This window comes from Megascapheus bottae, chromosome 15 (assembly GCF_031878675.1).
Source record: "Megascapheus bottae isolate mThoBot1 chromosome 15, mThoBot2.hap1, whole genome shotgun sequence".
NCBI lineage: Eukaryota > Metazoa > Chordata > Mammalia > Rodentia > Geomyidae > Megascapheus > Megascapheus bottae.
In genome coordinates this window covers 46,611,414-46,638,536 of record NC_143523.1, presented here as the reverse complement: position 1 = coordinate 46,638,536, position 27,123 = coordinate 46,611,414, and the positions used below count along the sequence as shown (strand labels likewise).

The following is a 27,123-nucleotide window of genomic DNA, read 5'->3' as shown; positions in this document are numbered from 1 at the left end:
GACTTTAAACAGTTCACACGCTTCCACTAACACATCTTACTTTCTGCAGCTTTATTCACAATTCAAGGCTCCACAGCTAGAATTATATTTTGTTTATATAAAATAGAGGCATATATATGATATTAAAATACCACTTTTGGAAACAGGTCAAACATCAAATAGACAGCTTTTGATGTTTGTATTACTAGATTTAGTTTGTGCACTTTTTTTTTTTTTTTTGCCAGTCCTGGGGCTTGAACCCAGCACCTGAACACTATCCTTGGGCTTTCTCAAGACTAGCGCACTACCACTTGAGCCACAGCACAGCGTCCAGCTTTTTCCATGTATGCGGTACCAAGGAATCAAACCCAGGGCTTCATGCATGCTAGCTAGGCAAGCACTCTGACCACACTCCTGGCCCTAGTGTGTGCATTTTTGTCTCCTTTTACTATTGTTTCCTTTACTTAGATAATCTTTATATTCTTTGTTTTTTGAACTTTATCATTTCTCCTTATGATTAGAGAGAGGGTGACAGGCACAGCAAGAGACCTATAAAAAGCAGGACTGGTGGCATCAAAAACTGCTAGAGAAATCAGAGTGCTGCCTCTGGCACCCAGCCCACACTGCTCTGAACATCACAGGCAGCCCAAACCAGGTTCATCTCCTTCCTGTAGGCCTCATTGCTCTCCATATGGCAGCTAGCTCACATCAAAGAAGATGGAAGAAATTATCTGAATTCACCAGGTTATTCCTACTCTTTCCCTTGAACTGTAGAGGAGTCACTGACATCTCAATTATCTCTCCTGCAATACCTTTTTTCTCTGCATGCTAAGACTTTGCAATGCTAACCAAAAAAAAAAGTAAGGGAAGTGTACTAAACCAACAGATGGAGGATTAACAACAAAAGACCTTCCTGATGAGGGGAACAAGAGCTAAAATGTCTGTATACCTAGAAGAATAATAGAGGGGAATTAAAACTCAACTTGTAAATGAAATTAAGTTGCTCTTCTGAACTGCCAGTCTAGCTACAGACAGGAAATAGCCCAGCATGGTTTTTATGTATGCCTATGCTGTTTCTAATAGAAAGGACACAATCAAGCCAAATGAACATCTGTTAACCAGTTAGGTTTGCTAATGAAACAAAATTGCAGCTGGTTTATCAAAGATCAAAAGTGAAGTAAATTAGAGAAAGGATGTATGCACAAAGGTGGTTTCCAGAAAATAGTGGCTGAAAAACTTTTAAACCCACTTGTCAAATTAACACAAATCCTTCCTGGATTTTCCTTAGACCAATGATTAGTATTTATTTTGTATCTTTATAGAGAACAGTCCCATAGCTTAAAGTATCATTTACTCCATAACTCTGTCATTCATTTTGCACAGTTTCCAAGGCACTACATTTCTTAAAATGAAGCAAAACAACAAAAAAAGTACATTTTACACCACATTCTGCTAATTGGAAGGTTCAATTGCACAAGGAAAAACACTAATATATAATCTACCACTCCTAAAGACTTCTTTGGGAAAGGATCCAGTCCCAAAGTGAAGCACAAGCGCCTTTTAGTATTTTGCATATGCATGTACAAACTTCACCATCACCTGAAGACAGCAAGATAAAAGCATCCACACATCCACAAATAAAAACATATTTCCCTCCAGCGCCAGTAACTCAAAATTTCGCCAGCAAATTACATGGCTGATTCATTCCCTAACTTTAATTTGGTAAGCTAATTGTTGTTTATATACTTAGAAACATTAATGGATGGGGAGATGAAAGTGCCTAAGAAGATCAAATTCACATTTTAAAATGTTGGGGTGACTACAGAGAACAATTCTATCAAATCTACTGTGGTATTAATATAAACAAAACAGAAAATCATAAATGTATAAACAAAGCCATAAATTCTACAATGAAAATGTACTACTACAATGATAAAACAAATCCTATTTCCCGTGTATTAGGAATACACACATACACACAAAAAATAACATAAAAAATATGAGAAAATGGAGCTATGGCCAGGTGGCAGAGTGCCAGTCTTGAGAGGAAAACACTAAGGGACAGCGCCCTGGCCCTGAGTTCAAGCCTTAATACTGATGTGCACACATTCACATACATACACACCACATTTTTTAAAAGTCTCTGTCTAATGACTGTATAATATATATACCATATATTATAATACATAACAATATAGCATATATAAAAAATTCTTTGTATAACACACACACACATAATTTATGTCCTGGGGCTTTAAGTCAGCAGCTGGGCACTATCTCTGAGCTTTGTTGATCAAGGCTAGCACTCTACCACTTGACCCACAGCTCTACATCTGGCATCCTGGTGACTAGAAACAAGAATCTCATCAGCTTTCCTGCCAAGGCTGCCTTGGAACTGAGACCTTTGAATCTCAGACTCCTGAATATCCAAGATTACAACAGGTATGAGCCTCTGGTACCCAGTTTGGACATCTATTTTAAGAAACATTTAAAATGTACCATTTCTAACTTCAAAGGAAAAGAATAAGTAAAATATTTACTATTTAAGGGGCCAAGAGTTTGGCCTAGTGGTAGAGTGCTTGCCTAGGATGCATGAAGACCTGGGTTCGACTCCTCAGAACCACATACATAAAAAAAAAAGCCAGAAGTGGTGCTGTGGCTCAAGTGGTAGAGCTCTAGTCTAGCCTTGAGAAACCCCAAGGACAGTTCAAGCCCCTAGACTGGATACACACACACACACACATACACGCACACACATATATGTATACACACACTCATATATATGTTTTCTTAGCAATTAACTATCACAGGGCTGGTGATGTGGCTTGGTAACAGAGTACTTTCCTAGTATGCATGAATCCCTGGGTTTAATTCACAACAGTACAAACAAAAAATAAAAGTATCACAACCTTTGCTATTACAAGCCAAATATACATTTCAACATAAGACTACAGCTGTGGAAAATGTATCCAAAGTATCAAATACTGTACACTTAAGATCCAAAGACTTAAAACTCACTGGAACAATCAAAAGTCCTCCCACGTAGCAATTAGTGTTTTACCTCTAACCTATCTTATTAAAAGGCTAGGCAAGTCCTATCTTGATAACAGCTCAAAAGTGGAACTGGCAGTCATGCCTCCAGCAGGATGGAAGGAGTCAGTCACTATTCATTTTTGTATTCCAGTTGACCCAACTAAATAGTAGGGGAAAATCTGAATGTCCTTCTCCACAATGTCTAGACAAGTGGAACTACCTGCTCCCTTGAAGAACTTCTGAAGCTTAATCATTATAAGAACAAAAATATATATATACAATCCTCTTCTTCCTAACCCTGGAACTATAAGTATTTAATCCACCTGATATTTCACATCATAATAGGTTCTTGTCTGAACTTAATGATTCTAAAGTTCTAAAATTAACCTTGGTGTTTATAGTATTTCAGGGCATTATGAAACTTTCAATGACTTCACTAACTCTTTGAGAAATGTAACACTTTTAATCCAAAGAAAACTAAGTCAACAGAGGGGAGGACCACTGGGACTCTAATAAGATATAAAAACTATGAAATGGTATAGAGTGCTAGCCTTGAACTGAAGAACTCAAAGACAATGCCCAGGCCCAGAGTTCAAGCCCCAGAGGACAGAGATGGACAGAGACACGGAGACACACACAGAGCCAGCACAGGTAGCTCCTAGCTACTCAGGAGGCTGAGATCTGAGGATTAAGGTTCAAAGCCAGCTGGGGCACTAAACGACCTGAGATTCTAGGAAATGGGAAGTGGAGCTTGGCTCAAGGGTAGGGTGGTAGCCTTGAGCTGAAGAGCTCAGGGACAACACTCAGGCCCAGGGGTAGGGCAATAGCCTTAAACCAGAAGAGCTCAGGGATAATGCCTAGGCGGAATCCAAGCCCCATTACACACACACACACACACACACACACACACACACACACACACACACACACACTAAGTCATTTAATTTGTTATTCATTCAAGAAATTAATTACTGTAGGGTATACATGTATCTTCATGGAAATATTTCATATTGGCTACATAGACAAGATTTCTAAGAAAATGCTCTCTTTTCAAGGTAGGGAGTTGGGCATAGTGGTTCACACCTCTAGAATATCAGCACTCAGCACTCTACTCTAGAGGCAAAGACAAGAGACTCCAAGTTCAAGAACACCCTGTGATACAGAGTACAAGCTTTGTCTCGTTCATAAATAGATAGGATAAAAACGGTAGTGGAAAAATAACTAGATTTTGTCTCAGCCTCATCTCTGATCATTTGCGTTCCTTTAAAAAAATTTTAATTGAAAATCTCAGTTTTCGGGGCTGGGAATTTGACCTACTGATAGAGTACTTACCTAGCATGCACCAAGATCCAGGTTCGATTCCTCAGTACCATATACATAGAAAAAAAAATCTCAGTGTTCTTCTAAGTATAAAAGTCTTTACAAGCTTCTAGTAATATAATTATGTCATTTCTTCAAGAGAAAAACATCTGAAACCCTGCTTGGTAATGATACCAGTTTAGAATGAGAATCCACTTATTACTGCACTAGCAACATGCTAAGAATTGACATTTATTAAATTGGGGGGATCATCCCAATAAAGTTAAATATGAAGGAATCTATTTAAAGTTGAACTAAACTGATGTTATTAAAAATAGTAGAGGCCAAATGTTCAAATAGAATCTGACTGCTACAAAGTATCTGGTAATAACTGAAGTCTCTCAGAATATTTGACTTTCTAAAGTCCTCATAATCCGACGTAATTGAGCTTTACCACTTTTAATGAGAAACACTAATACTATCCTTTAGGAGTTCCCTCACGAAGTCAAAGATAAAAGTTTTATCTTCCGTAGTTTAATTCATTTCCATATCACCTCACCAGAGAGAGCTTTGTTAAATAAATACAAAGAATTTATGCTAAGGAACCAGTATGGTAATACTCAATTTGAATTCTAGACTATCAGAAGATGTACAATTACATTTCAGAAAGAAACCCTTCTATTTTAATTTATATTGTATTCCTCCTAGCAGCCATGCATAGGAATAATGGTGATGTCAAATCTAATTAGACAAAGATTTACTGTTTTCCCCACTGCATTCCCATACAGCTAATATTATAAATAGTATTTGCTTTTAAAAAAAAACCATAATAAGCTCACTCCAACCATCATATTTACAAAGGGAGAAATCTATGGGAAAACTGCTTCTAGTCATTTGAAGAGCTGGAAGAAGAGACTTTTACTATTAATGAAAAACCACTATGGAGCCAAATGGTTTACTACTGTAATCCTTGGGTGCAGGAAGAACATAAGTTTGAAGCCAGCCAGGGCTACCTAGTGAGATCCTGTCTCAAGAAGAAAAAGAAAGGAAGAAATTTAGAAAGGAAAAAAGCCTAGCAGCCTGATTTTGTGAAGTCAGTCTATCTAACTGGAATCTTTTTTTTTTTTTTTTTGCCAGTCCTGGGCGTAAGCTCAGGGCCTGAGCACTGTCCTTGGATTTTTTTCTCTCAAGGATAGAACTCTACCACTTGAGCCTCAGCACCACTTCTGGCTTTTTCTAAGTATGTGGTACCAAGGAATCGAACCCGGGTCTTTGTGCATGCTAGGCAAGCACTCTACCACTAGGCCAAACTCCCGGCCCCTAACTGGAATCTTGACTTGACCATTTACCAACTCTATAAGTGACCCTAGGCAAATTGCTTAAGATGGAATCCTCAGATTTTAATCTGTAAAGTCAGGATAATAATATTTCCCTCAGTTACTGTGATAAGTCAAAAAGAAAAAATATGAAGTACTGGAAATAGTGCCAACATTTATTAGCTATTACTTTTTTATTCTCTTTTATAATTAAATTCAACTGTTCAATAACAAAAAAGAATGACAACTTCTTTGAAAGATATTATTTCACTAAACTACTTGAGATCACACTATCTCTGAACAGTTATTTTTTCTAGGTATAGTTAAAGTTTCCTCCCACAAAGCAAGTTCTACAAACTCTTAGACTATCAAAAATGACAAAATAGGTCTGGGGGTTTGGCTTACTGGTAGAGAGGTTGCCTAGCATGCACCAAGACCTGGGTTCCATTCCAGGGTACCACATACACAGAAGTGGTGCTGTGGTTCAAGTGGTAGAGCTCTGACCTTGAGAAAGCCAAGGACAGGCCCTGAGTTCAAGGCCCAGGATTGGCAAAAAAAAAAAAGACAATCTAAGCTGGGCACTAGGGGCTCACGACTGTAATCCTAGCTACTCCAGGGTCTATGAATAGGAGAATCATGGTTTGCTAGGCCAGTTCAGGCAGAAAAGTACTCAAAAATCCCCTTCTCAAATCACAGCTAGGTACCTTCAGTGGCAAAAGCTTGTCATCCTCAGCAATACTGGAAGCTGAAATTGGGAAGATGGCAGAGCCAGACAGAAAAGATGGCAAGAATACATCTCCAGGGAGGGAAGACATATGTGGTAACCTGACCTTGTAGTGGTTCCAGTGCAAGCTCAGGCAGAAAAATTCTGTGTGTACAAATCTATAGTACAGAGGCTGGGAGTTTGGCCTAGTGGTAGAGTGCTTGCCTGGCACACACAAAGACCCAGGTTCAATTACTCGGTACCAAATATGTAAAAAAGCCGGAAGTGATACTATGACTCAAGTGGTAGAACACTAGCCTTGAGGAAAGCCCAAGGACAGTTCTCACATTCTGAGATCAAGCACAAGACTGGCAAACAAACCAATAAAACAAAACAAAACAAAAACTATAGCACAGAGCCAGAAAATTGGCCTAGTAAGTGTGTTCGCCTAGCATGCACAAAGCCGGGCGTTTGATTCCTCGGTACTACATATACAGAAAAGGCCAGAAATGGTACTGTGGCTCCAGTGGTAGAGTGCTACCCTTGAGAGAAAAACTGTCCAAGGACAGTGCCCCAGGACTGGCCCAAAAAAAAAAAAAAAAAAAAGAAAGAAAAGAAAAGAAAAATCACAAACTGGGCCAGGAGTTTGACCCAGTGATAGAGGGCTTGCCTAGCATGCATGATGACCCAGGTTTGATTCTTCAGTACCACATATATAGAAAAAAAGCCAGAAGTGGTGCTGTGGCTCAAGTGATAGAGCTCTAGCCTTGAAAAAGCCAAGGACAGTGCTCAGGCCCTGAGTTCAAACCCAGCCCCACCAGAAAGGAAATTAGGTGGGGGAATATATATATATATATATATATATATATATATACATACATACATACATACATACATACATACATACATATATATACATACATACATACATACATATATATATTTCATTTCAGGTATTTATGGACTAATCTACCTACCCACGCTCATTTGTGGATCTCAGATTAAGAGTTTCTAATGTATACCTAGGGTGTATGTGTATGTATGTGTGTGTATTTAGCAAGCTTACATGGTTTAAAACATTTACCATTTTTAATTTCAAAAGGCAATATATTATATGCAGTTGAACTAAAATTTTCAAGGAAAAAATGCTATTATTATATGCAAGCAAAACATGTTGCCAAATTGTCTAGAAGTAGTTTCTATTTTTTATTTGTTAAAGTATTAGATTATGATTACTTGAAAGAACTAATCCTCAAATGTCATCAAGTAAAAACCATAGGACATATTTTCTTAGCTTCCCTTGTTAATATAATGCTAACTGGACAATTTATAGATCCATGTCATAAAAAGAACAATAACAATTGCATGCTAAGCAATAAGTTACTCTTTTCTCAATCCTAGACACTTTCAGACATGGATTTTTCTTTAAACTAAAAATACTTCCATACAGATGCTGCCTGAAAAAAAAAAATGCAGTAAAGTTAGCAAGAAATGACAAGCAAGGTTAAAGTGAAGGATAAAATAAGGACTATGGAAAAATTATAGACTCTACTACCATAAGTAAAAATATCCCCTTGATCATAAAATTATAAAAGTATACTACTAAATTAACTAAAGGTGCCTGCATTAGTCCACATACCTAATTATAAAATCTTGCATATTTTAGGGGAATACATACATATATTTTTAACAAAGATAACCAAATTTATCAAAAAATGGTTCTATATTCCCTTAAGGAATTTTATCATACATAAACTAAGCTTTCATAAAAATATCTTAGGAGAAATAGAAGTGCCTAAAGGAGCTGTGTCACAAAAATTAGGATGAGTCACTTTCATATTTCTTAAGCAAATGTTGAGAAGAAAGTATCATAGTTCACTTCCATGTTTATTAAGAGACTGGTTTAAAAAAATACAGCTATCAACAACAGATAAAATAAATATTGTACAGGGCTAAGGTACAAATATAGATAGGAAATAAATTCTAGGTTTTCAAATTATCTGTAAAAAGGAACTGCCTGAGACAGGCGTGGTAGCTTACACCTGTAATCCTAGCTACTTAGGAGGCTGTGATCTGATGATCACTGTTCAATGCCAGCCCAGGCACTAAAAACTGGGGCACTAAAAACTCTGTGAGACTCTTATCTCTGATTAGCCACCAGAAAACTGCAAGTGGCTCAAGGGGTAGGTTGGTAGCCTTGAGCTGAAGAGTTCAGGGACAGTGCTTTGAGCTGAAGAGCTCAGGGACAGTGCCTATGCTTAGAGTTCAACACACACACACACACACACACACACACACACACACACACACACACACACAGAACCGCCTGAATCTAGTCACCTACCAGCTATAACCCAGACAGAAGCATCCAAGAAACCAATCAGGTTTTCCAACAGTTAGATTGGAAATACATTTTAAATGTTTAGGGGAGCAAAGACTGGCACCATCTTGCTTGAATGGGCTAAGAGCTCCCTGCCCCATTGTGGAAGGCAATAATGGTAAAGCAGCCCAACTATCTCTGACCTTCTAGGGAGGGGCAACCTTATCCCCACCCCCCATGAGGCGGGATATCCACTTGGTTTGGGGGGGGGGGCTGCTTTGTGTGGAGACCTGCCCAATTCGAGTGCCAACTCCAACTAAGGTGATGTGTAAATTCAAACACTAGGCTGTAACCCTATTGGCTACCTGTGTGTGGCTGGAGCTGGCTATGGTCCCTCTGTGTATGTAACAATCCCATCAGCCACCTATATCCGGCCAGGCTTGACCATATGGTTTTTGCCCTTAAAAACCCAGCGTGAGAGTAGCTGGGGTCACAGTGTCAGCTTCCAAGTCTGCACTGCGTCCCTGGTGGGTCACTTCCCCAATAAATTCACCTTTTTATATAAGACTGTCTCTGTATGGTGGACTCTGGTGGGATGTGGAATCCCCACATAACAAAATACATTGCTTAAACATACAACCACTATCCCTGCTAACAATGGTTAAAGAGAATGCAAAATTAACTGAGAGCAGGCAACAAGCCCCAAAACTGGAGGGCTGGAATTATAAATATCTTACTGTTGTCTGATTTTGGTTCTAGAGTGGTAGATTACTTGAGATGTTTTCAGCAAAGGGAAATCATAGTAAATCAGACTTAAAGTCATAGCAGTAAGGAGAAACCAAATATGCATAAGGCTCCAAAAATAACAGAAGGTCTAGAGAAACCAAAGTGGGTCAGGCAATGTATATTCGCCAGATAGAAAGGTGCATTACTTCATACACACAGATACCCCTTCTCATGTTTTTGTCCCCATTTCCCTCCCCCCACTCCCTCCCTAAAACCTCTAAGATTCTTATCTCCAATTAAGCAGCAAAAAAGCTGGAAGCAGAGTTGTAGCTGCTCATTCAAGTGGTAGAATACTAGCCTTGAGCAACAAATCTCAGTGATAGAAACCAAACCCTGAGCTCAAGCCTGAGGACTGGCACACTCACAAAACAAAAATTTTCTTTTCTAAAAATCATTCTGAGGGCCAAGAGTTTGGCCTAGTGATAGAACGTTTGCCTAGCATGCACAAAGACCTAGGTTCGATTCCTCAGTTCCACATATACAGAATAAGCCAGAAATGATGCTGTGGCTTAAGTGATAGAGCTCTAGCCTTGAGAAAGTCCAAAGACAGTGCTCAGCCCTGAATTCAAGCCCAGTACTGGCAAAAAAGGAAAATTAAAATCACTCTGAAAGATAAGCGTTTTTTTAGGTTTCTAAAATATATATGATCCTTTTTCTTTTCTTTCCAGGTTTTTTTTTTGAGACAAGATCTGGGTATATAGTTTGGCATTAAACTTATTGTCTCAGCCGTTAAATGCTGGGATTACAGGTGTGTACCACCACACCTTGTTATGAACCTGTCCTGAAAAAGATTAAAGTCATCTATCTTAGTACTTTGTAATATTCACTGATTAGCAATTTGTGACTAAAGGTAAAGCATAAGGACTAGGGAGTGTGGTCTTAACTGGTAGAAGAACACTTGCCTAGCAATCACAAAGGTGAGTATAAACAAGCCCCGGTATCAGGAAGGAAAAAAGAGAAAAAGTCACCATGTTAAATTCTTGGCCAGCAAATAAATTTGAAAGACTTATATGTTCTCTTTTTTTTAGTCAACCCTGGAACTTGAACTCTGGGCCTGGGCGCTGTCCCTGAGCTCTTCATCTCAGGCCTACCACCCTACCCCTTGAGCCATAGCACCACTTCCAGTTTTCTAGTGATTAATTGGAGATAAGAATCTCATTGACTTCGGTGCCCAGGCTGTCTTTGAACCATGATCCTCAGATCTCAGGCTCTTGAGTAGCTAGGATGAGAGGCGTGAACCACCGCACCCATCTATGTTCTAAAACTATTAATGTGTTCTAAAACTATTTTTAACCCAGTATATGTTGTAGAACAATTATATACCTTAAAATATAAAAGCTTCTTTCAAAGTAAAACATTTGATTTTATAACACCTTACCCAGAAAATTTTAGTCCCCTAAAACTTAAATGAAATTATAAGAGTAAAAAATTTAACTCACATTGAGATTAGAAAATTTGAGAATAGGCCAAGAGTTTGGCCTAGTGGTAGAGTGCTTGCCTAGCATGCACGAAGACCCAGGTTCAATTCCTTGGTACCACGTACATAGAAAAAAGCCAGAAGTGGGGCTGAGGCTCAAGTGTAGAGCTCTAGCCTTGAGAAAGTCCAAGGACAGGGTTCATACCCTGAGCTCAAGCCCAGGACTGGCAAAAAAAAAAAAAAAGAAAGAAAGAAAAAGAAAATTTGAGAATATTAGAAACTTTTCTCCTTCACTTACCTGGTCTTTCTCATGGGGTAACAGGCTGACAGGTGGGAGTGAAGATGGAAAAGCACTGGGATATTGGGGTGCTCCTTTGCCATCTAGGCTCCCATAATTAACCCTGTACTGTGGTCCATCTTTCAGCAATCTCCCATTGTTTACGGCACGTTTGGCCCCCAGTCGCAGCCGCTGCTGAAAGGCTGGGTTGTTGGTGGTGTTTGTGAGATCATTCTGGCTCCTCAGATACTTCTCTATGTTCTTCAAGGAGGAACCATTTGGCTCCTCCAGTCCTTCAATTGCTCTCCTTAAAAGTTTATTCCAATCTACATTGCGGAGATCACTGCATGATCCTCTAGACCCCTTGGTTGACTTAGGAAAAGTGCCTGGTTTAACCGATGATGAAAACCGCCCAGGGTTGTCTGGGTCCTTGTAAGAAGCAAGGCCTTTATTGGTGACTTTGAGAACTGAGCCATCCTGAACACTGAGCTCCAGCTGTTCAGAGACTGTCTTCTTATCCAACCCATGGGACGTGCTGACTGCATGGCAGATTCTCTCTTCAGAAGGCCTTTGCTTTTGCTTTTTTATTTTCTGTATAGCTTCAAGAATCCACTCTGTATAAAGTGGGTTTGCAAGTTTTACCATGGTTGACAAGTGACTTCAACACAAAAGTTACCCATAGAGGTTCTCTTTGTATTTAACAGAGCTTAAAAGTCAGTTACAATTCAGTAAATAGGCAGAGTATTCCAGACCATATTAAGGGACATCTTACAAACATCCATCTTTATAAAGAGATTTGAGGACAAAAAAAGGCAATGTTGACAGCTGTCTTATTTTGCCATCAGGACAGATTGCGTTCAAGTGAAGAACATCTTTAACTAGGAGACCTTCAAAGACAAAAAGGAGGGAAAAAATGGCTCTTAAGAACATTTAAAAATAAAATATTCTGTAATACTACATTTTTAGATGCAAAATGAACATAGGAGTTAATTGCAGAAGAGACAATGACTATATTTTCCAAACAGAAATTAAGTCATAGTCTTAAAGAATTTTTTTCACTTATTTATATGAAATCACTTATAATATAGACATCATAGCTAGGATGCTAGTGTGGGAGTAGTTGACTCTAGTAAAATGGTAGACACTTGACTATGGGTTCAATCCCCAGTACCATAAATGAAAGAGTGATAAGCTAGGTTGTTAATCTTAATGGATTATTTACTAAAATAAAAGTATATGAAAGTAATGCGAATTATGTTTATTGCTGGTGGTTCATGTCTGTAATCCTACCTATTCAGAGGCTGAGATCTGAAGATAGCAGTTCAAAGTCAGCCTAAGGAATAAAGTGGTTATTTACAATTAACCAGCAAAAAGACAGAAGTAGAGCTGTGGCTTAAGTAGTAGAGTGCTCGCTTATGGTTGGGGGGGAGACAGCACTCAGAAAAAAATAAACTGGTATACACACACAGAAATCTGTGATAAAGCAAGGATGATGGATGATGTCATATAACTGCATACAACCTCATCACTAAAGGGTTGAGACAAGAGTATCTTGAATACAAGGACTATGTGAAGAGAAGATGTTTCAAACCACCAAAAACAAAACAAAACTATTAAGTTCATTAAATTTACTTCTAAAAATCTTAAAAGGAAGGAGAGATAGAGAGAAGAGAGCCTAGAGTGTGGCTGTGAAGTAGAGTACCTGCTTAGCAAGCTTTAAAGCTCACAGTTAAAAAGAAAAAAAGAGGACTCTGATTTCAGCTAGATACTGTATTCCACAAGTTTCACACATAAGAAAATTTTCCACTTAACCACTTCTAGGAAATCAGATCCTCTCATTCCATTGTGGAGGTTCATAATACTCTCTAACCCACCAGTTGGAGCATTGAAACTAATATAACTTTGCTTTCAAAATAAATACTATTCTAGTTTACCTTTATCCATAGCCACAGGGTTGGGTAAGAGTGCTTGCTTAGCATAAGTGAGGCACTGGGTTCCACTCCAAGAATCACACACATACAAAAAATTAGAGCTATTAAACATCTCTATACAAGATAGGTTCCTGGGGCCTAGCGCTTGAGTGATTACCTAGTAGGCATGAAGACCTAGGCTTGATTCCTCAGTACCATATACATACACACATACAAAGAATAAGAAAAATAAGAAGAGGAAAAGGAGGAAGAGGAGGAAGAGGAAGAAGAGGAAGAAGAGGAGGAAGAGGAGGAGGAGGAGGAGGCGGAGGAGGAGGAGGAGGAGGAGGAGGAAGAAGAAGAAGAAGAAGAAGAAGAAGAAGAAGAAGAAGAAGAAGAAGAAGAAGAAAGGTTCCTACATATCTGATTCTAGCTTGACAGTTGTAATGCTTTTAGAGAGTCCTAGCATATATGGTCCATTCTTCATCTCTAATCTGGTACTAAAGAAATCTGCCAAGCGCATCAGGAGAAAGAATCTGGGACTAAGAATTGGGCCAGATTTGGGTTTGAATTTTGCTCTCCATACCACCTACATCTTACCTCTTTTTATAGTTTAAAATTTATACTATACTCACATGTAAATTTGTCATTTAATCCTTCTATACATTCTAAAGTAAGCAAGCTCACAGGAAGATAGAACTTGCTCAATGTAACCTCAGGCTTATGACTCAAATATCATTATTTTAAGACCCAAATCTAATACTGCTCTGGCCTGAGCCATAAATGTGTTCTCTAGCCAGTTCTGCCTCTGCAGACTCACTTTCATAGCTCCATATCCCAGTTCTACCAAAGTCTAGTGGGAAAACCTTGAAAACCGACTTAAGCTTCAATCATGTTGCCTTATAGGTTATTTAAAGTATATTTTCTAAAAAAGAATGTTTTTAGAAAATTTACATATATACTGAAGAATATAATATCTACTTGCAATATTACTGCCCTAATATTGAAAAACAGTATCACTGACAGTCGCACCCCAAAACTGTTCTTGTTCCAACAGCTTGAAAGAGACAATTTAAGGAAGCTGTTGTCATCTTTTCAGATCAAGAAAGTATAGGTTATAGGCTCCCTTCATTTTTGTCTTCTCAGATTCAGACACCCAGGGCTGATAAGATGTTAGAGATCATCCAACTATAACCAGGTGCCAGTGGTTCATGCCTTTCATCCTAGCTATTCAAGAAGCTGAGTTCTAAAGATCACAGTTCAAAGCCAGCCCAGGGAAGAAAAGTCCATGAGACACTTATCTCCAAATTGATCACCAAAAGTCCAGAAGTAGAGTTGTGACTAAAGTAATATAGTGCTGGCCTTGGGCAAAAAAATCTAAGAATGCACATGGGCCTGAGTTCAAATCAAATCCCAGAAGTGGCCTGTACAAACACACACACACACACACACACACACACACACACACACGCACGCACGCGCCTCCCTGTGAATTCTAGTCCCAACAATCACAAGGTATTTTTACTATTTCTTCAATATGACAGGCCTTCAAACACTCAAACACAACGTTTTTAAAAATCACTAAAAAACTTGAAGAGATTGATGTAAGAGGTTAAGAGTTGACATTAATCAAGAAGCATTGTACTTATGAATTGAGGAATTGTAACCTCTTTATATAACTACCTTGTAATATTTTAGAAAAAGACAATCACAGAGCTGGGAGTTTGGTCTAGTGGTAGTCTAACATGCAAAAGACCCAGGTTCGATTTCTCTATGCCATATACATAGGAAAGGCCAGAAGTAGAGGTCTAACCTTGAGAAAGCCCAAGGACAGTGCTCAGGCCCCGAGGTCAGGAGGGGAGAGGAGGGGAGGGGAGGGAGGGGAGAGGGGGGGGAGGAGAAAAGAGGAGAGGAGAGGAGAGGAGAGAGAGGAGAGGAGAGGAGAGGAGAGAGGGAGGGGAGGAGAGAGGGAGGGGAGGAGAGAGGGAGGGGAGGAGAGGAGAGGAGAGAGGGAGGGTGAAAGGGAGGGTGAAAGGGAGGGAGAAAGGGAGGAAGAGAGGGAGGGAGGGGAAAGAAAGAAGGGAGGGAAGGAGAGAGGAAGGGGAAGGAAGGAAGGAGAAAGTAAATTAGGAAAGAAAGAAAGGAAGGAGGGAAAAGAAGAAAGAAAATCACAAGCCAGATGCTGATAGCTCACTTCTATAATCCTAACAACTCCAGAAGGTTGAGATTTGAAGATTATGATTTGAAAACAGCTGAGATGGAAAAGTTCATGAGACTCCAATTCATCCAGTAAAAATGTCAGAAATAGAGCTGTGGTTCAAGGTTTAAAGATCTAGCTTTAAGTGATAGACCACATGAGTGTGTGAGATCCTGAGTTCAAGCCCCAATAACATCACACACACACACACACACACACACACACACACACAACCAAAACACCAACAACTAAAAGCCACTCTACCCCCCAGCCCCACCTTAATAAACCATTCAATTCAGTTCCTTGACCCCACGAACTACCTTAAAATCTGACAGTCCAGGCCGTATTCACTTAGAAATACAGAAACTTCCTCAACAGCCCTGCCATACTAGCCATGCTGAGCATGCAGCCAAATCCCCAAAAATGTTGTTAAACTTGAATCTTTCTTTTCTTTTCCTTACACAAATTCAAATGATGAGATATAAAATTTACTACAGTTCAATTTCATCTTGTTGGTTTGAGTCTATCTTCCAACTTTCCAAACATGGTTTGGAATCATGTCTGTCATCTGCAAATCTAATAAGCATTCCCTTTTGTGCCATTATAGAAATCACTGACAAAAATGTTAGACTTGGAACATGGCATGCTTAGGAATGAAATCACTGGCTTTCCAGTACAACCAATTTCAGCATAGAACATAGGAATCATTCTGTGTCAGTAAGTTTAGAACAGGAAACTGATGTTTCCAAAGTAAAATGGTTTGGGGCAAAATTTCATTAGAAGACATTTTACTAGATGCAAGTAATTATTCCATCTTTCATCATTTATTCAGAATGAATCACAACTAATGTAATTTGACTGTTCAAAACACAACTGCAGGAAGCAGGAGAAGAGGTCACAGGAAAGTGTCCAATATTGCGAAGTTGCTTGTGGGCAATTTGGATTACATAAAGGAGCATATATTAAAACAAAACACATTTCATAACCAAGAAATACACAAAATATTTCCTCATAACATTTACGAAAATCTGTATCCACAACTGAAATAATCATTCATATCTATTACCATTATATTTCAGTAATACTATCATAACTTAAAAATGTAATAAAGGAAAATACCAAAATTCGAACTCCAAACACTTTAAAAACAGTCCATGTAGATTGTCCAGGTCTTCAGGCCAATCTGTCAAAAGAAAAAAAAAGATCAAATGTTCAGTTGAACATAAAGGTATCTCAAATTCAGCAATCATCTCTCCAAATTCAGCAACCAATCTCCAAAATGATTACAAACCAATAACAAAAACAATGGTACTTAAGTTACAATTAGCAATAGACTAACTCCTTCAGATCACTGAAGGACATCTGTGACCAGGAAACTGTGACCAAGGTCGTGCCTAAAGAAGTAACTTTAGCCGAGTGCAGTGGCCCACACTACTTAGGAGGCTGAGGTCTGAGGATCACAGTTCAAAGCCAGCAAGGGCACTAAAGACCTGAGACTCTTATCTCCAATTAACCACTAGAAAAGCAGAAGTGGTACAGTGGCTCCTGGGGCAGGGTGGTAGCCTTGAGCTGAAGAGTTCAGGGACAGCGCCCAGGCCGAGTTCAAGCCTCAAGACCAACAACAACAACAACAAAAAAGTAACTTCATTATTTTTGGATAACTTCATTATTTTGGGAGCCACACTGAGTTACCAAATTGTCATCCCCCCCAATCATTGGCATTAATGATTAAAATATGAATACATTACAAATGTGCATGCCAACCATTGTTGCTCAGAGGCCATGATTACCTCTATATCATCCCAGTTTCTGTACATGTACTTCTCAAATGAACCCATGTTCTCCAAACTCTTAAGAATTAGGTTTTGGGCCAGGAGTTTGGCCTAGTGGTAGAGTGATTGCCTAGCATGCACGAAGACCCGGGTTCAATTCCTCGGTACCACATACATAGGAAAAAAGCTGGAAGTGGTGCTGTGGTCAAGTGGTAGAGCTCTAGTCCTGAGAAAGTCCAAGGACTGTGCTCCACAACTGGCAAAAAAAAAAAAAAAAAAAAAAAAAAGAATTAGGTTTCCTGATCAGGTCCTGGTGGCTCAGGCTTGTAATGCTAGCTACTCAGAAGAATGAGATGTGAGGCTCATCATTTGAAGCTAGCTCAGGCAGGGAAGTCTTTATATGACTCTTATCTCCAATTAAGCACCAAAAAAGCCAAAAGTGGCCCCATGGCTCAAGTGGTAGAGCACTAGCCTTGAGCTAAATAGCTCAGCTACAGTGACTAGGTCCTGAGTTCAAGCACACACATATACAGATTTTGTTAAGAATCCCATCATGAGAAACAAATACCATCACTCAACATGGCTATACAAACATAACTTTTTTTTTTGAGGGGGTGGGGAGTGGAGAGTAACAATATGTTTTAAGATTAGCTTCACTTTCCTGGACAGCATTCACTATTTGTCCCAAAGACTACCTGGCATCTAGGCACTGACAACACTACAAAACATGACCAAGAACTTCACCTAAGAGAAGGGTCTATCAGTGTCCACAATAGTAAACGTATCTGATAAAAGTGACATCTTAGGTCACAGTGATCATATTTACTGCAAAAACAAAAACCAACTTAAAACCAGCTGTGAATAACTGTATTTTGATCCAACACAAAACAACCAACCTTATAGCCTTCTCCCCTCCCCCAGCTACCAGCACACATACCCCACTCCTCAATTTAATCTCAAAATTAGCTCTCATCTGACACCAACCAACAGAGTTAATTAGGCAGAAGCAGATGTAACTCAGCAGCTCTTTGCTATGAGCAGAATCACAGTGTTCTAAAAAAAAAAAAAATCTACAGCTAGGAGAGGAACAAAATCAGAAGTCTCTTATCTGTAGCCAATTCTCAACTAAACATATGTATATTATCCACTTTGTATATTATCCACTGCAAATTTTTTAATCTTAGCCTGATTTGTTTCCAACATCCCACTGGTCCCACTGTAAATTGGTATAAGCTAAGAGAATAGATTGAAAACCAATTTCATTTTAGCCTAAGCAGTATCTAACTAGAAAGCCAAATCCACAGGAAAAAATGCATAATTCATTCAAAAGCCAAATAGAAATGATTTTTTCCCCCTGATTAGAATTATCCACACCACTTCTCTCTTCCTGAGCATTGGGACTTGTTTTACACATAGGACATTTAACCACAAGCTTAAACACAAAAATCATTATTCCTGTTTCTTTTTTCCTAGAAAAACTTTAAAGTTGGACACAGCAAATCTTTCAAAATTAATTCAAGAAGTTCCATGTTATATCATGTTACTGTTTTCAAGGTTGTAAAGAAGTTTATTTCCCAGCTTTAAAAAAAAAAAAAACAAATTATATGGCTGTACCATAACATTCTTATAAAACTGTTTACATCCTTCATTACATACTATTCTAAACAGATCTAGAGAAATGCTTAGTCCAAAATTGAGCTTTTAGCTTCAGTGGAATTACATAAACATCAACACTATTCAGAAATATTTATGTCAGCAAAAGAAGAGTCAAAATATCCTGGGTCATAAGTACTACATAGGCCTTTTCTAAGCTCTTAGTAAACCCGTGTGTTATTTCAAAATCAATGTCATAACATTTGAGTCATGAGATTATAGATGTGCCAAAAACAGTGGTAGAAAAAAATAAAGATTAATAATACAGTTTATTCTTTTGTCATCCTGAGTTTTACTTAGTACTTTATTTTTAGCTCTCTTTTATAAGCTCCCAGATTTTTTCAAAGCCCATTGTATAACTGAGTGAGCATGCACAAATCTTAACAATATCTTCCAAAATACAATATACACTGTGAAGAGAGGGAACTTTGACTTTGTTTTCCTCTGTCTCCGCCCAGAACAGCCTAGAGGCACAGAAGCTCAAAATAGCACCCTTCCTTTGCTTAGATCTGCTGTCTCACATCAAACATCACCCATATGTAAAACTTTCAAGTACCTGATGTGTCTACTCCTTCTAAAATTACTGCTTGAGCCTCAAAAGACATGAATTGATTATAAAGACTAATTGAAGAACCAACAAATACAAAGAGAAATAATGTTCCCTTAACATAGCCCTATAAGGCCTCCTCTAGGTGCTTTGTGTGTGGGGTGGGGGGAGCAAAGCTGAAAATAAACGCATGGTTCCTCAAAAAGTTACAAACAAGTATTATATGATCCTATACTGCCACTTCAAGGCATATGTCTAAAGAAACTAAACACAGATACTTAACTATACAACATGTTCACAGCCACACTATTCAAAATAGCTAAAGGTGAACATAATCAGTAACAGATAAACAGAGACTCAAAATGTAGCATATCCATACAATGGAATATTATTGAATGAAGACCTAGTATGAACTACTACTAAGATATAAACTATTAAAAAAAGAAGACCTAATATATGCTACTGCCACACCTGAGCTCAAGCCCAGGACTAGCAAAAAAAAAAAAAGAAAAAGAAAAAGAAAAAAAGTAACAAGCTGGATGTGCTAACTCACACCTGTAATCCAAGAACTAGGAGTCTGAGGAAGGAGGATGACTATACAGGGCCATACTGGGACATATTTATGAGTCTGATTCAGCAGCAAGTCCAAAGCAGGCACTCAATAAATGTTAGTTGGACTGAATATTTAATTCTCCATCTTTTTAGAGTAATATTAAGTTTTTTCCCACTACTCATTAACATAGTTTTCAATTCATAAGCTAATAATGTGTTCCAAGGATTTCTAAGGGACTAAATCACCATGAAAATTAGCATTTCAACTAATACATATTATATTAATTGGAAGTTTAATTTTTCATGTCATGCTCTCCTAGTTGACAATATTCTTGTTATGTCATTAAACTGTAATTGTGTAAATCTGCTTCAACAAACAATAACTGAACCATCAATAAACTATTATGGCTTCCATAATCCCTAGCAAAGATTAGTTTCAACATCATCATCATAAATTAGTAGAGACATGTCCCAAATCTCTGGGTGAAACCCACGAATTAGGTTTGCATAGTCATTCCTGCATTTAAGTGCTCAATAGTTTCAGTCTCTAAAATTTAATCACACTGTTAGGAACCTCACAGGAAATTTGGATCCCTTGTAAAACAAAAGATTTTAGAGACAAGATGAAAAGTCATTTGAAGTCATCAGGCCTTTGGAGCCAGAGTACACTGATTAGTAACTAAGCACTTGCACTTAAAGAACAATCAAATAAATGTAGAATGTGGTTTTTTGGCATTTAAAATTTTCTATTAAATCCTAGGTTTCTCCTTAATCACAAATTAGGGGCTGGGAGTTTGGCCTAGTGGTAGACTGCGTGAGGATGGGGGGGATAGGGGGGTTGATTCTTCAGTACCACATACATAGAAAAGGCCAGAAGTGGTGCTGTGGCTCAAGCGGTAGAGCTCTAGCTTTGAGAAAGTTCAAGAACAGTGCTCAGGCCTGAGTTCAAGCCCCAAGACTGGCAAAAGAAAAAAATCCTTAATCACAAATTAGCTTAGCCAGTTTCTAAGGATAAAAGCAGAGGACAATGTATTAGGGACAATGTATTGCGAAATAACCTGATATTTGAATTTTTTAAAGATTATTTTGGAAAGAGCACATCAGATGCCTTCTTACATTCATATCCAGTGCACAGTAAAAACAAAATTAGGATTGTCTTTTATGAGCCAAAACATCTTTAAGTTTATCTTTTAAGTTAAATATATGTAGGGGACTGGGAGTTTGGCCTAGTGGCAGAGTGCTTGTCTAGCATTAACAAAGACCAGGGTTCAATTCCTCAGTACAACATGCATAGAAAAAGCCAGAAGTGGTGCTGTGGCTCAAGTGGTATAATGCTAGCCTTGAGAAAGCCCAAGGACAGTGAACTCAGACCCTGAGTTCAAGCCCCAGGACTGGAAAAAAAAATAATAAATAAATAAAGTAAAGCCGGGCAGGGTGGCTCACACCTGTAATCCTAACTACTCAGGAGACTGAGATCTGAGGATCAAGGTTCAAAGCCAGCCCGGCACAAAAAGACTTGAGACTCTTATCTCCAATTAACTTCTAGAAAACAGGAAGTGGGGCTTGGCTCAAGGGGTAGGGCGGTAGCCTTGAGCTAAACAGCTCAGGGACAGTGCCCAGGCTGAGATCAAGCCCCTAGACTCCTACACCCCGACACACAAATAATAGTAATAATAATAAATAAGTATATATTTTTAAAGGTTTACAGAAACTTTTCTACTTTTTTTTTTTTAACACAGCCATACTGTAGAGCAAGTTTTACTATGGAGCCCAGGCAACTTTGGGCACTCTTAAGTGCTAGGCAGGCACCACCATACCCAGCTGGTTTATCATCCATATATCTAAAATCTACTGGATACTCTACTTATTTTAACAATATTTTTTCCAGTTTCACATTAGATACATTTGTGCACTTTAACTGGTGCATGTTATTTTAAAAGTAAGGTTGGTGGGTGCAAGGCATAGTGCTGCATGTCCATAATCTCAGCACTCTGGAGGCTAAGGCAGGAGGATTCCTGAATTGCAGGACATCCTAGGTTATACAAAATAAGGGAAGAGCAAGTAAATTGGGACTAAGAGCATATAGGTCAGTGATAAAGCACATAAGCTTAGCATGAAAGAGGCTCTGGGTTCAAAACCCAGCACCTCAACAATAAAAAAAATTTTTAATGAAGTTACAGTCTTTGGTTGTGATATTATTGAAAACCAGAATTCAGAAATCTTAATCAACAAGTAGGTATAATGTGCTGAAATGTATCCCACTAAATTTTGGAATTTTGTATTAATGTAACTCATCTGTAAAAATGAGAATATAACCATTTTACAGAACTGTTAAGGAGAATCACTGCGATAACAAATATGAGCGAAACAAGGATGGTGGCAGACATATCAGGAACACAATAAAATGCTAGCTCATAAAAGGGAAAAGGGTAATACAGTCAGCTGGAGACCTGTAAAATCTAATCTGACTGAACTTCTGTCTATATGACCATTTTCTCCTACGAGACGGAAGTCAGCACCTGGCTTTTAGCAGTAGTTGCCAAAAAGTAAAACTTCAAGACACAAAATAGAATAAAGTGAAGAAGGCACAATAGATTTGTAACTGAGGTTGAGGCCCAGAAAAATGTATTTTACTCAGTTACCCATCTTTTTAAGCTCAATAAAGCTTTAAGGAAAGAACACTATATGTATAAAGGAGTATCTTCTTGACCTCGGGGTAGGAAACGCCTCTAAAATAAGACACAAAAAAACACTAACCATAAAGGAAAGACCAATAAATTTGACTCCATTAAAATTAAGAACTTCTGTTCATTAAAGACACCATAAAGGCAAACCACAGAACAGACGAAGAGATTTGCAACATATACACAAGACAAAGGGCTTGTATTCACAGTAAATAAAAAAAAAACCTTCTAAATAGCAAATAAAAACACCAACACCCAATTAAATAAGTATAAGGGGGAAGGGAATATTCTTGAACAAGACCTTTTACAAATGAGTAAGTCAAAATGGGTAATAAATATATGAAAAGGTGTTCAACCTGATTGCTAATCAGGTAAACGCAAAATTTACTAGATTGCCTAAATCTTAAAAAGCTAACAAGACAGAATAAGAATGAGAAGCAATGGGAACTCTTATTGTTAGAGAAAGTGTAACCTAGTATTTCACTTCGGAAGCTTGGTAACAGTAAAGACAAGAACATGATATGGCTAGGGTGATCATATATATAATTCATCATCCAAATCCAGATACTTTTGACAACTTAAAAATGTTGTAATTACATTGAAACAACAGAAATAAGCTGGGATAAATGATCACCATGAGTATGAACCAGTAACTCCATTCTTAGCTGTATACTTCACAGAAAGTTGTACACATGGGCACCAGATGACATGTATGGGAATGCTCAGAGGAGCTTATTTCACCGTGGACCCAAATCGAAGTAACTAAAATATCCAGCAACCACTAGAACAGATGATACACAAAGATACTGGGGAATTTTCATCCTCAGGTTTACAAGAGAACCACTATCACAAGATTGCGGGAAGGGGAAGGGCCGTTGGTGCTTTGGAAATGCAAATCAAGGCATTACAGACAGGAAACATCCCTCCATCCTATTTCTCCCATGACTGCTTCATTTACCATTCTGCAAGAATGATCACACAGATCATACATATAATCACTTGTATAAACCAATTTTCTTCTCAAGATGTAAATTCAGTGGTGTCTATGCTCATGGAAACCCAAGGCCTATTGCAGAAAACTAAAGAAGAGAACCAGATCAACTTAGTTGTCTTTTTTTAATTGATATAGGAAAGTCAAAGAACAGCTATTTTAATGAAGCTCTAAGTGCTAGAGCACTAAAACTTGAGTGAAAAAGTTAAGACAGTGCTCAGACCCTAAGTTGAAGCCCCATGACCAGCAAAAAAGAAAAGAAAAGAAAACAAAAAAAACCCTTCTTTATATGTCAGGCATGGGTATGGGGGGTTCACGCCTACAATCCAGGGGCTAAGATCTGAGGATCATGGTTCAAAACTCAAAACCAGCCTGGGCACCAAAAGACTAATCTCCAATTGCCCACGAGAAAACCAAAAGGGTCTCTGTGGCTCAAAGTGGTAGACCGCTAACCCTGAGGTTAAAGAGCTCAGGGACAAGTCCCAGGACTGACCTGCCCTCAAAAAAAAAATTAATAAAGAGCATTAAATTTCCTCTACTTTCCATTATTTACTATTTATTTATCTTCCATTCATATTATGTCATACATCTGACAGTTTCCAACTTATTTTCACAAGTAGTTACAGGAAATAAACATATAGCATAACAGAAATGACATACTATCTCCTTTACTCAGAGGTGCAGGTCCAATCAGTATAGAAAAACTTGTGTTCACAGGGGCCAGGAGTTTGGACTAGTGGTAGAGTGCTTGCCTAGCATGCATGAAGACCCAGGTTAGATTCCTTGGTACCATATACATAGAAAAAGCCAGAAGTGGTGCTGTGGCTCTAGTGGTAGAGCTCTAGCCTTGAGGAAGCCCAAGGACAGTGCTCAGGCCCTGAGTTCAAGGTCCAGAACTAGCAAAATAAAAAATAAAAATACTTGTGTTCACACCACCTCATCATCATCATCATCAGTCAGTTAACCGCCCCCCACACACACCAGGTTTTCCCTTTAATGTTAAAATCTTCCTCTAAGCAGGACACCTGTGGCTCACAGCTATAATCCAAGCTCTTAGGGAGGCTGAGATATAAGGATCAAGGTTAGAAGGCAGTATAGGCAGTAAAGTCTTAGAAATTCCTATGCCCAATTAACAATTAAAATGCCATGAGTGGAGTTGTGGCTCAAATGGTAAAGTGTAGCCAAAACCCAGGCCGAGTTCAATCTTTAGGACAGGCACACAAAAAAATAATAATAATAATTTTCCTATGTCTCTTAAAAAAGATACTTTTGCCTCCTCAACCTTTAATCAACCTTCATTAGAATTTTTTTAGGTAACAATCATCCAATATTATATTTGTCTTTTTGAAAAATATTTTAAAGCTCAAATGTATTTTGATACATTTGTAAAGAGCTTATGAATATGCAAATGCTTTATTTTAGTGCTGTCTCTGAAAATGTACAGTATGTAAGTAAGACAGGGAGAATATATTTTTTAAAAATACAGAGACCAAACACTAGTGGCTCCTGTGTTCATGCCTGTAATTCTAGCCATTCCAGAGGCTGAGATCTGAGGACAGCAGATCCAAGACAGCCTAGACTAGGAAGTCCCAGAGACTCTTATCACCAATTAACCACAATTAAAGGCCAGATAACAATTACTGGCAAGATAACTGGAAGTGGAAAGGATCTAAGTGATGGAGCACTAGCCTTGAGCAAGACAGAGCCCAGGCCTGGAGTTCAAGACCCACAAACCAACAAAATAAAGACATACATACATTTTTAAAAATAAAAATACAGGCGGGGAGTGTGGCCCAGTGGTAGAGTGCCTGCCTAACATGTACAATGCCCTGGGTATCTCGGTACCACATACACAGAAAAAGCTGGAAGTGGTGGTATGGATCAAGTGGTAGATGATAGCCTTGAGAAAGACCAAGGACAGTGCCCAGGCCCTGAGTTCAAGCCCCAGGACTGGTTAGAAAAAAAAAATTAAAAAAAAATACAGAAGCAAGAAAGCAAGCATCCAGAAAGTAAGAACATTCTTCATACTTCACTGGAACACCACAGATATAACAGTATCTCCGCATAACTAATTCCCACTTATTACTACCAGAGGCCATCCAGGAAGAATCTGAGTGAACTCTTTATACTCTTTATCTTGAATTTCCTGGTATCTCCACCTCAAATACAATTGGGTCCTTTGTTCACAAATCTGTTTGTTTTTGCTTTTCTAGGGGCTTGAACTCAGGCCCAAGGCACTTTCCCTGAGCTTTCTGCTCAAGGCTCTAACACTAGAGCAACACCTCCACTTCAGACTCAGAGATAAGACTTTTGGGCTGGGACTGGCTTGAGATCTGCCTTCTGAATAGCTAGGATTCCAGTTGAGCCAGCAGCACAAATCTGTAATTCTTTATACTAACCCCTCATAACCTCTAGTCCTCTATCATATCAACACCCTCTTTCAAACTTTTTTTTAAATTTTAAAATAGCTGTACAGAGATTTCTTTTTTTTTTTTTTTTAAATTTTTGCCAGTCCTGGGCTTGAGCTCAGGGCCTGAGCACTGTCCTTGGACTTTCTCAAGGCTAGAGCTCTACCACTTGAGCCTCAGCAACACTTCTGGCTTTTTTCTATGTATGTGGTACCGAGGAATCGAACCCAGGTCTTCATGCATGCTAGGCAAGCACTTTAACCACTAGGCCAAACTCCCAGCCCCCTGTACAGAGATTTCAATTCAACATGTCAATTTATGTGTATAACACCATCCTGATCAGTGTCACCCTTTCCATTGTTCTCCCAGCACCACCACCAACAACAATAAATACCCTCTTCTAACTGCAAGACTTAAAAAAAAATCCAACAAGGTGCTGGAGAGGCCATTTATAATCTGGACTACTGTCTTAATTCTGTCATCTCCCCACTGCCCATACCAAAGGACTATGTAAGATCTGAAACTATCAAGTGTCTTTACCCAAGTTAGCTTACATGACTTTCCCCAACACCTTGTACCCCACTAACCTGCCCCACCTTCAAAACTAAGGTTTCACACAGGAAATTCGGCCTATTTATCTACCCAGACAGGCTGTCTCCCTAAGTAATACTTACTCATCTCCTCATTCTGCGCATAGTCTATCAAATTACATCCACCTAGACCTATAGCCCAGTCCTGCCATTTCCTTCACACCAGCAGCTTTGCCGACCCTCCTGAATTGCCTCTCCCCATGTGATTTTCTGCTATGGATATAATCTGAAAATTGGCCTTCGTCTTTGTCCCTTTCCACCTAAGTCTGCTCTTCTTAGTATTCTCCTTCAGAAATTCTTCCAATCATTACCATACCATGCTTCCATGTTTGTTTGTTTTTTTAATGCCTCAAATAGTCCTGAGCTCCTTCCTATTCTAGTACGAGAATTCACCCTGACATCTCTTTGCCATTACAGGAATTATACCTGCCACACCGAGGGTATACTCATCCAATCCTCACTCTGCAATGCTTTCTTTCTCTCAACTCTACTCCATGTCCACCACACCCAAACTCTTCCTTGGTCTGTCCTCAGATAACTGCAATCTCTTCCCCCTACATGTTCTTCACCTGCCCCTCCTTCCCCCTTCCAATCCCTCCAAAATTGCATCCTTCCCGGCTACCCCTTCGACACCTGTTTCTACACCTCCAGTTCCCCTCCCATCTACCCCCTAGAGAATCTTGCCCACA

The 27,123-nt window shown here is 38.8% G+C and overlaps 1 protein-coding gene across 4 annotated transcripts in view; it reads right to left on the bottom strand.

The window, feature by feature from the left end:
- Window positions 1-27,123, bottom strand: part of Kat6b (lysine acetyltransferase 6B) — a 173,897-nt gene that overhangs the window by 145,206 nt on the left and 1,568 nt on the right. For all 4 annotated transcript variants that reach the window (XM_090346606.1, XM_090346608.1, XM_090346609.1 and 1 more), the window contains exons 2-3: window positions 16,357-16,420; window positions 11,152-12,017 (exon numbers count right to left, since the gene is read on the bottom strand). In XM_090346606.1, coding sequence (XP_090202732.1) covers window positions 11,152-11,775 — 624 coding nt within the window. In that variant the 5' untranslated portion in view covers window positions 11,776-12,017; window positions 16,357-16,420. The remainder of the gene's footprint in view (window positions 1-11,151; window positions 12,018-16,356; window positions 16,421-27,123) is intronic.